General features: G+C 46.7%; 1 protein-coding gene across 1 annotated transcript; it reads left to right on the plus strand.

Moving 5' to 3' along the window:
* Positions 1-1,098: 1,098 nt before the first annotated feature.
* Positions 1,099-10,896, plus strand: KCNV2 (potassium voltage-gated channel modifier subfamily V member 2). The gene is made up of 2 exons (XM_084832125.1): positions 1,099-2,478; positions 10,615-10,896. The coding sequence occupies exons 1-2, from the start codon at positions 1,099-1,101 to the stop codon at positions 10,894-10,896; spliced, it is 1,662 nt and encodes a 553-aa protein (XP_084688251.1).
* The last annotated feature ends 1,608 nt before the right edge of the window (positions 10,897-12,504 follow it).

Here is a 12,504-nt window from a genome sequence, read left to right on the forward strand (position 1 = left end):
CTTCAGAATACAGCAGAAAGTTAATCCAAGTTCTAATCCAGGAGAAGATGAATTGTAATCCTACATAATTAAACAAATATGCATATTAAACAAAATATGCAAATTAAACATAATTAAACAAATAATGGCATATTTTGCATAATTTATTATCCCTTTGAAAGTCAAAGCAGCAAATGAAGAGCTAGCATCAAAGCTCCACCTGCCGAGTCTATCTGATACTGAAAATTCTGGATAGGTGACCTGTGGCTTCTGAGATTTGACCAGGTATTGTCAAATCACTTTCAACTTCAAGTCTGTCTTCATAGCCTTAAGGGCTAGAAGCTTGCTTAAGAAAGCTGAGATTCTCAGGATGAGAGTTCTGAGTCCAGTCAAATGCCCATGACTGTGCTTGCAGTGGTGGGATACTCTTATTTTACAAGTGGCAAATACTAATATCCAATACAATATTTGGATTATCTCAGGATCCTCAACAAAGATTGGTATTAGTTTTGCCACCTGCAAAATGGTCTGTAATGTATGACGCAGCTGTAAGAGAGAATAATATGCACTGTGCCTTATATATTATACTGTAGGGGTGGGAGGAAATCACCCAGAGAAAACCAGGAATGAGATGAAACTCTCTTGCATAAATCCATTAGGAGCCATTACTGCTCTGTCATAGGGGGACCCCTCCCCCCCCCATTCTGGATACATAATGAAGCTACACAAATAGAAAGTCTTTGATTTTTTTTATTAGCAGTAATAATTCTGTTTTTATGTTTTGACTGATTATCCACAGATTTCTGGATCCATAATCATTCACGTCACAGACAGAGGGAGCCAAGGCTGAAACAGGATAATAGCCTTTAAATCCCCTTCTCTAAGCACTCAGATCTTCCCTGTCAGCAAGATTAAAGCGGCCAACAGCAGCCCCCCGTGTCTGTATCCCACACTGAGTTTTAACAACAACTGGAGCTGCTGGCTGGTAGGCAAAGAAACGTGAAGTTGCTTTGGTGCTGGATGCTTCAGACAGGAAGACGCAAGCGGGGAAAGCAAGAAGCACATATTCTCACAGTGGTAGCAGGATAGAGGGTTGCCCCATCCAACTAGAAAGGGAACATGTGGAATTTTAAGCCAAGAAGACAACCTCAAACCTCAGACGGTGAAGCAGACGTGCAGGATTCCACCTTGGAACCTACTGCGGTGTGTCAAGGGGCGGTGCGTACAAACACAGAGACAAGGGAGTTGGGAGCTGCTAATTGGGGATCCCAGCTACAATTGCCCCAGGAGATGGAGAAGAACTACTACTGCTTGGATGAGGAAGAGGAGAGGGAGGAAGAGGAGGAGCAGAACAGACTTCCTTCAGTATTCCCGTTTAGCCCGGCTTTCCCTTCTGGACCTGCTGCAGCTTCCTCCTCTGTGCTCAACATCAATGTTGGTGGCCAGAGCTACCAGCTGACCTACCAGGCAGTGGCCATCTATCCCACCACTCGCCTGGGCCGCTTGGCCACTTCCACAGACCGGCAACGTCAGCTAGGCCTGTGTGACGACTATGCAGCACAGGGCGATGAGTATTTCTTTGATCGCGACCCTGCTGTCTTCCAGCTGGTCTACAATTTCTATGCTTCAGGGGTGTTGCGGGTGCGGGACGAGCTGTGCCCCCGGAGCTTCTTGGAAGAGCTGAGCTACTGGGGGGTTCGGCTCAAATACACACCCCGCTGCTGCCGCATCTGCTTTGAGGAGAGGCACGATGAGCTGGACGAGCAACTGAAAGTGCAGCGGGAGCTCCGTGCCCAGGCTGCAGTCCAGGAGAGTGAGCATCTGTTCCGCCACATGCACTATGCAGCACTGCGCTGGCGCCTCTGGAATCTCATGGAGAAGCCTTTCTCCTCGACCACAGCAAAGGCCATGGGAGTGGCCTCCAGCTTCTTCGTCCTCATCTCGGTGGTAGCGTTGGCTCTCAACACTGTGGAGGAGATGCAGCACAGGGACAAAGCCAGTGGAGAGATGCGGCCCATGCTGGAGCATGTGGAGACATTCTGCATTGCCTTCTTCACCCTGGAGTATGTGCTGCGGTTGGTCTCCACCCCGGACGTGCGTCGCTTTGCTAGCAGCACCCTGAACGCTGTGGACCTCATTGCAATCTTTCCCCTCTACCTCCAGCTCCTGCTAGAATATTTTGTGGTTGAGGACCAGCCCCATGGACAAGGGTCCCATCATGAATATGACATTGAGAAAGTGGGGCGAGTGGGAAAGGTAGGGCAAGTGCTACGCATCATGCGCCTCATGCGCATTTTCCGCATCCTCAAGTTGGCCCGCCACTCTACAGGGCTGAGAGCCTTTGGCTTCACCTTGCGCCAGTGCTACCAGCAGGTCGGCTGCCTCTTGCTCTTCATTGCCCTGGGCATCTTTGCCTTCTCTGCCATGGTTTACACTGTGGAGCATGACGTTTCCAGCACCAACTTCACCAGCATCCCCCATGCCTGGTGGTGGGCTGCCGTAAGTACCTACCTGACTGTCTGATGTTCATTCTTGACTTCTTCCCTTTTCATTAGAACTGCTGTCTGTTTTGAAAACAGCAGGGTACACCCAGGTTTCTGAACATCTGTTCTGAGCTTTGCTTTTACACACCCCTCAGCTGGAAGCTTTAGTATATCAGTTTCAGTAGATCAGTCCATGATCAGTGAACCTGAGCTTGAATTGGATGGCTATTTGTGGCTATGCTCTGCACAGACGTCCCACTGCTGGTCATTGAGAAAGGAGAGAAGGCAAAGGAGAAGGAGCTCATGTGCCTACACAGCACGCCTTAACTGTGCAGTGACATCTATGCGCCTACTGGCAGCTGGCTGCTAGCATTTTATCACAGATACAGAGTCAGGGGCTGGTTTCATTTTCCTCCTTACAGAAGTTTCTAAAAGCAGCTCTGCCTGATGATACGTCCGTGCAATACAAAGGTGCTCAGGTTAGCTCACACAATGGTTTAAACTAAAGATGAGGCTGCCCCTGAAAAAAGTACATATAAGCGTGTACGGCTGAGAGACAGGCAGATAAGACAGCTGTCCTTCATAAGACTTTCCAGACAGCTGGTGACAGTAGCTACAACAGAAGACAAAATGATATTTTGTTTTATTTATACTGAGCCTAGACAAAAATAACAAGACCACCTGGCTCAGTTGAGTGTCACAGAGCTTATAATTTATAGGGCTCTGGCTGAAATGCATCAGCCCCAGTGACTGAAACATATTGCATTCCTTATAGTGCAGTTGGATGAACAAGGAGATCTCATCCACATAGGGTCTACTTGGCTTGTATTTATTATTGATTGATTGATTTCATTTCATTTCATTTCATTTCTATACCACCCATAGCCGAAGCTCTCTGGGCAGTTCACAAAAATTAAAACCAAAAAGCACACAGTAAAACAATATAAAAGCATTAAAACCACAATATAACAATACAACCAGAATAAACCAGAATAAAACCTAGCAGCAATGCAGAGATTTAAAATACAGATTTAAAACAGCAAAGCTGAAAGACTAGAAAGCTAAAATGCTAAAATGCCTGGGAAAATAAAAAGGTCTTCACCTGGTGCCAGAAGGAATAAAGTGTAGGTGCCAGGTGGACCTCACTAGGGAGTTCATTCTGAAGCCGGGGTGCCACAGCAGAAAAGGCCCTCCTCCTAGTAGCCACCCGCCTCACTTCCTTTGGCAGGGGCTCACAGAGAAGGACCAGTGAGGATGATCTTAGGGCCTGGGCAGGCACATATGGGAGGAGGCAATCCTTCAGATAACCTGGCCCCAATGCGTTAAGGGCTTTGAATGTTAACACCAGCACTTTGAATCGGGTCTGGAAATGGACTGGCAGCCAGTGCAGCTGGAAAAGTACTGGCATAATGTGATCTCGTTGGCCAGTCCCTGTTAACAATCTTGCTGCCCTCTTTTGGACTAGCTGAAGTTTCCGGACCGTTTTCAAAGGCAGCCCCATGTTTAATGCATTGCAGTAATCCAGATGAGAAGTTATCAGAGCATGGATAGCTGTAGCTAGGCTATCTCTGTCCAGATAAGGGCATAGTTGGCATACCAGCCCAAGCTGATAAAAAGTGCTCCATGCCACTGAGTTCACCTGTGCCTCAAGTGACAGTTCTGGGCCCAAGAGCACCCCCAAACTATGAACGTGATCCATTAGGGGGAGTGCAACCCCCTCCAGAACAGGTTGAATATCATCTAGCCAGGCAGATGAACCACCCACTGACAGTACCTCCATCTTGTCTGGATTGAGTTTCAGTTTATTGGCCCTCATCCAGTCCATTACCATGCCCAGGCACTGATTCAGAACAGCCACTGCCTCACCTGGGTTTGATGAGAAAGAGAGGTGGAGCTGGGTGTCATCTGCATATTGATGGCACCTCAGCCCACACCTCCAGATAACCTCCCCCAGCAGTTTCATGTAGATGTTGAACAGCATGGGGGATAAAACAGAGCCCTGTGGAACCCCATGGCACAATTGCCATGGCACAGAGCAATAATCCCCCAGCACCACCTTCTGGCGTCGGCCATCCAAGTAGGAGCAGAACCACTGCAGTGCAGTGCCTCCAACTCCCAACCCAGACAACCTATCCAGAAGGATACCATGGTCGATGGTATTGAAAGCCGCTGAGAGGTCCAGGAGAATCAACAGGGTCGCACTCCCCCTGTCCCTCTCCCGGCAGAGGTCATCCCACAGGGCGACCAAGGCAGTTTCCGTTCCAAACCCAGGCCTGAAGCCTGACTGAAATGGATCTAGATAATCCGTTTCATTCAAGAGTGCCTGGAACTGTCCCGCAACCACTCGCTCAAGCACTTTGTACCTGCACATAGGCACAAGTTGCACATAGGCAGAGGCTCATGCTGCAAATTGTCCAGTAATACTTTGGTATCAAACGTTTCTGCTGAGTTGCCAGCACTAATCGAACATGAACACTTCATTATCGGCCCCTGTGGAGAATCTGTTGTTTGTGCCTTTTCCCATATTCTTCCCATTGAGCGGCTTTGCTAGATGTGGCAAAATATGCATACATCATATATGATAAAATGTGCATGGGACTCATATAGCACAGGGAGGAAATCCATCTTGCGCAAAGTGACCTGATTTACCCCTTGAATCAGTAAAGCCAAGGTCGATGTAAGGTCAGGGGATGTTAACTTTGGCTAAGAGCATATGCAAACAGACCCATAGACAGATACAACCAGGGTAGTTATGGAACGTGGAGAAGCTATAGCTCAGCTTTGTCCAACCTGGTGCCCTCCAGATGAGTTGGACTGCAACTCCCATCAGCCCAGGCCATGCTGGCTGGGAATGATGGAAATTGTAGTCTAGTCCAACACTTCTGGAAGCCTCCAGGCTGGGGAAGACTATGCTGCAGAACATAGTGCAGAAGTTGCACCATGCCAACTGATGAAAGCGTGGCACACCAGGACTCAGCTGGAAACGTCCTTTGCTACCTTTTCCCCTTGTGGGCCACAGAGGGGAACAGTAAAAACTGCCTCATTTGTGACATTGTAGATGACAGCGGGTTGAATATCTTTTCATGAGCACTCATACTCTAGGAAGTATTCTGACTGTAAGTGATCATCATTAATCTAGAAAGAACTACAGTATCAGCAGGAACGAATCTTCTGGATGAATGGGTTTGGGACTGATCTACAAACTGATTCTGAATCAGAGCATTGCTGATGAGCAAACCATGTGTTGAAGCAGGGAGAGAGCCACAGTACTGATCGCTGCTGCTCTACCGCAGTGGTGGTGGTGGTGGGGATGTGTGGCCCTCCAGATGTTGCCGGACTACAACTCCCATAAACCCTAGCCAACGGAGGGTGGTGATGGGGGTTGCAATCCAACAACATCTGGAGGGCCACATGTTCCTCATCCCTGTTCTAATGGACTAGTTGATATTGTCAGGGGAAGTAGTACAGTTACACCAACACGGCAATGGGAGCCATGAAAACCCTTGCAACAGGAGCTACTCTGGCGTAGGTTGTAGGGGTTTATACTGAAGCTCACCTCCCTACAATAATCCTCCTAAGTCTGTCTGGACTAGCAGCTGTTGGCATATGGTGGGCCTTCCTAATCACGGGATGGATGAGTAACTGGTGGCTGAGATTTTGAAGCAGCAGGAAACCTGTTCATCTGGTTGCTTCTGATTGCCCACTGCTGCCACTGATTCTAGCAGCAAACGGAAGAGCCTATAACAGTTCACGTTGGGATTCCATAACATAACCAAATCTCACCCCTCAGCCCCTTTTGCATGCTGTCACAGTGACTTAGACTGGGATCAGACGACATGTTAACCCATGATGGTTTGTTTTTCTGAGCAAACCATGGTGGGTTAGCATGTCGTCTGCACAGTTTATGACACCCATGGTGGCTTATTTACCCAAAATAAACCACCCTGGGAACCCATGGTCTGCAGAGTGGCTTATTTTACCCATGATGGGTTAACATGCCATCTGTCAGCCCATCCTCGGTAAAGGGCATCGGCCAGCAAGCCGCTTAGCAAGAGTGACAGAAATCATTCCCACTCTTGTCTAGCAGGGCTGCGATCACACCCAAGCCGCTGCCCCTGCCTGCCTCCCCCGCTCCTAAACTCCCACTTCCCAGTGGGGGTCCCCCTTTGAGTTGGAGTGGAGGGACTCCCCAAAGTGCCCCCCCATGGACACCTAACCCACACCTCACACCTCCCTCCCTCCCTCCCTCCCTCCAAAAAAAGCCTTTTCTCACCAGTCAGGGGAAAGGGTTTTGCTCACGGCATGAATTTTAAAAAGCAAGTCATGAGCAAAAAGCTTTCCCCCGACTGGCAGGAAAAGGCTTGGGGGGGGGGGCTGGAGCCAGGGCACGAGTGGGTGCCCCAGTGGGGGGGTCTTGGGGTGTCCCCTCACCCTGGCACAAATGGTAAACCAGCTGGTAAATGGCTGTTCAGGAGCGGGGTGATGAAGAGCCCCTCTGCTTTCTTCCATCCCTCTCTGAAATACCCACTACCCAGCATGATCCCCCTTTGTGCTGGGGTGGGGGGACACCCCGAGGCCCCCCCACTGCATCACCCCTCATTGCCATATTTTTAAAATGTCTTCTTTTTGTTTTTGTGCAAGAACAAAATGAAGACATTTAAAAAACCTGTTGCACCCCTTCCCACCCCTCCCCTTGCCTGGCACCCTCACTTCCACAGAAGAAACGGAGCACTTTCCCAGCTCCCTGTAATGATGGCAGTCTCTGGCCTGCTTTTGAGAGCTGCCATTTTTGACAGCTGTTAAAACCAATGGGGAGGCAGTGATTGCAACGGGGACTGGATACCGACTCTCCTTGCCTGCACCCCTGCATGTTTGTGTGACATGCAGGGAGGCAAGGGGAGGCACCCATTGGCTTCCCACTGCTGCACACCAGAGCAGGACCAGGAAACAAGAAAAAAAATTAAGCATTTTCCCCAGGTGTGCAAATGGGTAGTCCCATTTGCGGACATGGGGAAAATTACAGGGGATTGTGGGAAAGGTTCCCAGCCCCATTTTTGGGCAAAAATGGGACTGGGAACATTTTAAAAAAGGGACCCGATCTCGATTGTGATTGGAGCCAGGAAAAGGGACTTGGCAACAGACAAAATGGGTCTGCTGCCAGGTCCCCTGGGATGTGGGCTGGAAGACTGAGTGGGAAGGAGGGGCAGAGTAGCTTATTTTTCCAATCCTCTGTCAGGGCATAGTAGACTATCGGAAAAATAAACTACTGTACGTAGCTTATAAGCCACCACAGCTTAAAGTGAGCCGTGAACCATGCCACAGAAACCACTTCCTTACGGTGCAGTCCCACACAGCTGCAAACACATGTAAATAGCAGTAAACCATGGATGAGGCCAACTGTTTGGATCCTTCCCACCTGAACTTCACCTTGCTGGGTCAGGTGAGAAAGACCAAAGGAACTGCCACCACATCCTTATGGTTCTGGTATTTGCATGCATATAGCAACTGATGGGGTCCTGGGGTCAGCAACCCAGTGCCCTCCAGATATTTTGGATGACAACTCTCATAATCCCCAACTCTCATAATCCCCATCGGCTACTGTCAGAGCCAAAACAGACGTTGTCTAGTAGCTACGTACGTCTTCTTTTTAGTTTTACTCTAGAGCAGGTGCTGGGGATTGGTCTGGATCTTAAAAGAGCCCTATCCCTGCAGGCTAGGATCAGAGTCCCTGCACCTACTTTAGAGTAAAAATTGGGAAGGGATGTAGCTGCTAAACACACATTTAAAGTATTGTCTGTTTTGGCCCTTGGTGACACTTCTGTCTTTCATCTTGCTGTTTATTTTTGGAGATATTCCTCCTGCATTAACATTCAATTCCAGTGAGTAAATTTCCATCTGACCACAAAACTAATCCCACCAAATGCACCAGGTGCATCCTACAAATAAGCATGCCTGCTGCGGGCTCGGGGAGCCAGCCTTGTATGTTTCATTCATCTGAAACGTCAGGCTACTTAAAACACACACACACAAATAAAGAGGAGGAGGAGGAAAAGGCTTCACTATGCACGGCTGACTTTGTTGAATGTTCCACCGCTAAACTGACTGCGGATGCTATCTGACGGAGAGAACAACATGCCGTTCTTTTTTAAGCACTTCTCTTGCTGCTTTGTCAACACCATTTTAATGCCTCTGAATGGGTTATGATCATCATTACAGGATACGTTTGGCAGAAATACAAGAGCACGGCGAGCCGTTATTCTTCAGACAAAACACATGATTTCACTGGCCAGCAAAGTTGCTTTAGGTCAGTAAAGGTGAGCACAGTTCTAGCCAATACCCAGTGCTCAGACCTTCTGCCATCTCTGGTCCACCTCCTGCCCCATTCCAGGTATCTCCTGCGGCAACATAAGGTGCAAACGTTCATGTTCCTGCAAAACAGGCTTGAAACGAAGCTCCATGGAAACACTCCATTACATTCTGTCTTCCTCCTCCTCCTCACACATGCACATTCCTTTGCTAAGTAGCAACAATATCAGCAGGACCACTCCCCTTCCCTGATAAGAATGTATTTTAAGATAGGAAGCAGAGCAGAAAGCAGCAGGAGGAAAGCGCCTATGAAGCAAGCACAGTCTCCACGGACACCCTGTAGAAAGTGCTGCTGCTGCCGCCGCCGCCGCCACCATATTGTTCTCCTTCAAATGAGGGACTCACAAATCAATTTTGGGACTCATTTGCTGGTGGAAGTACCAAAGCAGTTTTGGGGAATGCTTCAAGTTTTTTAAAAAAATCTCCGTTTTAAAATGTCAAAATATTTCCTTTTGAAAAAAAGACCGTCAATAACTCGATCCTACAAGCCAGTAAGTGTTGAGGGATGGCACCACGATTAATCCATCACAATATTTGCACAGACACCCAGGGTGTCATTTGATCAGCCCTATTGCTCTGGGAACAATCACCATTGCTGGATGTGTTTTATGCCTCTTAGCTTGTAATTTTATTTGTTGTTACTATATTGTATTTATCTTTTTATAATGTTATGCACATCACTATGGGATTCCCTGTGGACGAAGGGCAGTTTATACACTTTAAAAATCAATCAAGCTGGTGTTGCTGTGTCAAACAAAGCTGTGACATAATACATCAAAGGCAGACGAAATTCACCTACACACCATCCTAAAGATCTTTCAACCAATATGAACCAAGCTACAGTGGTACAAACCTCAACACCTAATATTTTCAAATACGGGGTAATGAACAGGACATTCATGAGAGATGCTACTGTAGCCCCAAAGTTGCAGATCTCTTTAGGCTCAGATTGCCTGTCTCTCAGGGCTGCTTCAAACATGACATTTTTCCTAAAGCGATATCAAACCATGCAAATAATGCATGAGTTGTCATTCTTGGAAAATGCACACATTCATTTAGTGTGTGTTGGGAAGCTGTGACCAGCTGAGAATTCCCACTGCGCCTACAGGCAGTGCAATACACATGTGAATTTCTTACCCATGACAGTGTACCTGCATCCTAGACAAACATGTGATCTGTTTGTGGGGGGGGGGGATCTAAAGAAAGAGAAAAAAATGTATAGCCACTGTGTCAATCTGGAGAACCCACCCATTGAAAAAAACTCACCAGACAGAACCCAGGAGTGTGCTGAGCCCTTCCAGAGCTTAGAGAGTTGTCAACAGTTAGAGTACATAATGCTAGACTACAAGGACTAACATAAAATGAGATGTGCTGGATCAGGCCAAAGGTTTATCTAGACCAACATTCTGTTCTCACAGTGGCCGACCTGTTGCCCATGGGAAGCCCCAAAGCAGGAGATGAGCACAGTAGCCAGCAACTGGCATACAGAGTCATACTGCCTCTGATACGATGGCTATGTATTACCTACAGTAACTTGTAGCCATTGATAGCCTAATGCTCCATAACTTTCTCTACTCCTCTTTTAAAGCTGTCCAAGTTGGTGGCCTTGATGTTATTTATACTAACTTAGTACAAGGCAGGACCTTGTAGAGATGGCGATACTAATGAAGCTTCATCAGTGTATAAAATAAAAATTTAACAGAAGTCTAAATAATCCATTTCTCCTCAGCATAAAGTGCCGGTTTTGATGTCCTGACTAACCACCTCAATTTTATTTGCTTAAAAGGTAAGCATTTCTACTGTGGGATATGGGGACATGTGTCCAGAAACTCACCTTGGACGACTGTTTGCTTTCCTCTGCATTGCTTTTGGAATAATTCTGAATGGAATGCCTATCTCTGTCCTCTACAATAAATTCTCAGACTATTACACCAAGCTGAAAGCATATGAGTATACAGCTATACGGAAGGACAGAGGGAAAGTGAATTTTATGCGAAGAGCCATGAAGAAGATGTCTGAGCACTGTGGAAACAGGCCAGCCCAATTACCAAGGCACAGATACAATTAGCACCCTGGAAAGAAATGAGGGATGTGGAGAGGAGAAATTAAGAGATCACGCGGGTCAGTCTACAAGGTAACTGGGCTAAAAACTAAGTATGGATGTATCTGAATATGGTGTAAATTGAATCAAACTTTTAAAAAAGTGATACAGATGTAGATCTTCTTTCTTACTATTTTGTCTGATGGAAGGTTCCAGCTGACATCCAAGCAGCCACTGAGATCAATGATGTACTTGGATTGTGATCGAACAATTGATTCCAAGAAGGATCCACTGAGATATAATGCAATGCCATATGTTGGTCTCCAAAAATAATGCTACCACACAGTCAAACAAAAACAATTATCATGTATTTTGTGTGTATTTACATGATGGATGTTGCCTGAAAATCAGAATTGTAGTAGACTTCCAAGCAGAAAAATATTTGTGACTTGTACCTGGATTTCATTACAATCTTGAGGTTGCAAAGAGGAGGGTGTGTGTAGCGCCTTTGTCTTGTGATGGTATGTAGGCCAATGTGAGAACAAGGAACATCCAACAAAGTCTTCCAACATTTCAAACATGTTGGAGTCACATGTGTCATATTTTCATGTCTAAAACAATAGCATTAGAGGGAAATTATCATCCTCGTTGATATAAAACAGATGAATAGATGTGGGGCTTGCTAGGGTAAATTCCAAAAATAGCTTTCCAAGTAATCCAGAACAAATATTTGCTGATTGATGCCAAAGTAAACTAAAGGGACAATACATAACCAGTGAAATGCATTTCTGATATAAGCATATCAATACAAGACCTACTGCGGTACTGAATCACAAATCAGATCAAATGTTTAAACCACAGCTGAAATGAAAAGGGAGAAATAGGTGGAACCTAGTCATTCAAATACTTCATCAATGGTTCTTCTGTGTAACAATTTCAGCTGAATTTCAGTCTGTATTTGTCACTGTTTGTTCCTTAGCATTATTGAGGGTTCAAAGCATATGCATTATCTCAGTAATCCTTACAACAACTACATAAGGTAGAGCAGTAGTACTGTCCTCATATTGAAGATGGGGACTGAGGACAAGAAATATTGGCTTATCGAAGGCAGACACAATTTGAACCAGGAACTTCCTGCTTCATAACTCAATTTTTTTGCCACCATCATACTCTCTGGCAGCGGTTCAAGAGGTGGCTCACAGGAAGCGACCAGCTTTCACTGCTGCATGAGGGAAGGAAGACCCAGCACCATTACCAGAGCCACAATGAGGTAGCAGCATGGCGGCTGTTACTGGTTGTTTTTTTACATCATTTTGGGTGCAAAGGCTCTCAAAGCATTAGTCACTCAGCACTATATTGGTGTGTGGCTGCTGAATAGCTAGCACTGCCCAGGATGGGCTGTTGACAGCATAAGAACATAAGGAGAGCCCAGCTGGATCAGACCAAGGGTCCATCTAGTCCAGCATTCTGTTCACAAAGGGGCCAACCAGCTGTCGACGAGGAAACCACAAGCAGGACACGAGCACAACGGCATCTATCATGACACATGCTGGTCACAGCAGTGGTATGCCTGTACAATGCTGAGATCAGAGCCCCCACACCATCATCACAGCATCCTTTGGTAAGGATTCCAAG

Source organism: Heloderma suspectum, chromosome 2 (genome assembly GCF_057233095.1).
Source record: "Heloderma suspectum isolate Gila_16-S chromosome 2, 16-S_ref, whole genome shotgun sequence".
NCBI classification, from domain to species: Eukaryota; Metazoa; Chordata; class Lepidosauria; order Squamata; family Helodermatidae; genus Heloderma; species Heloderma suspectum.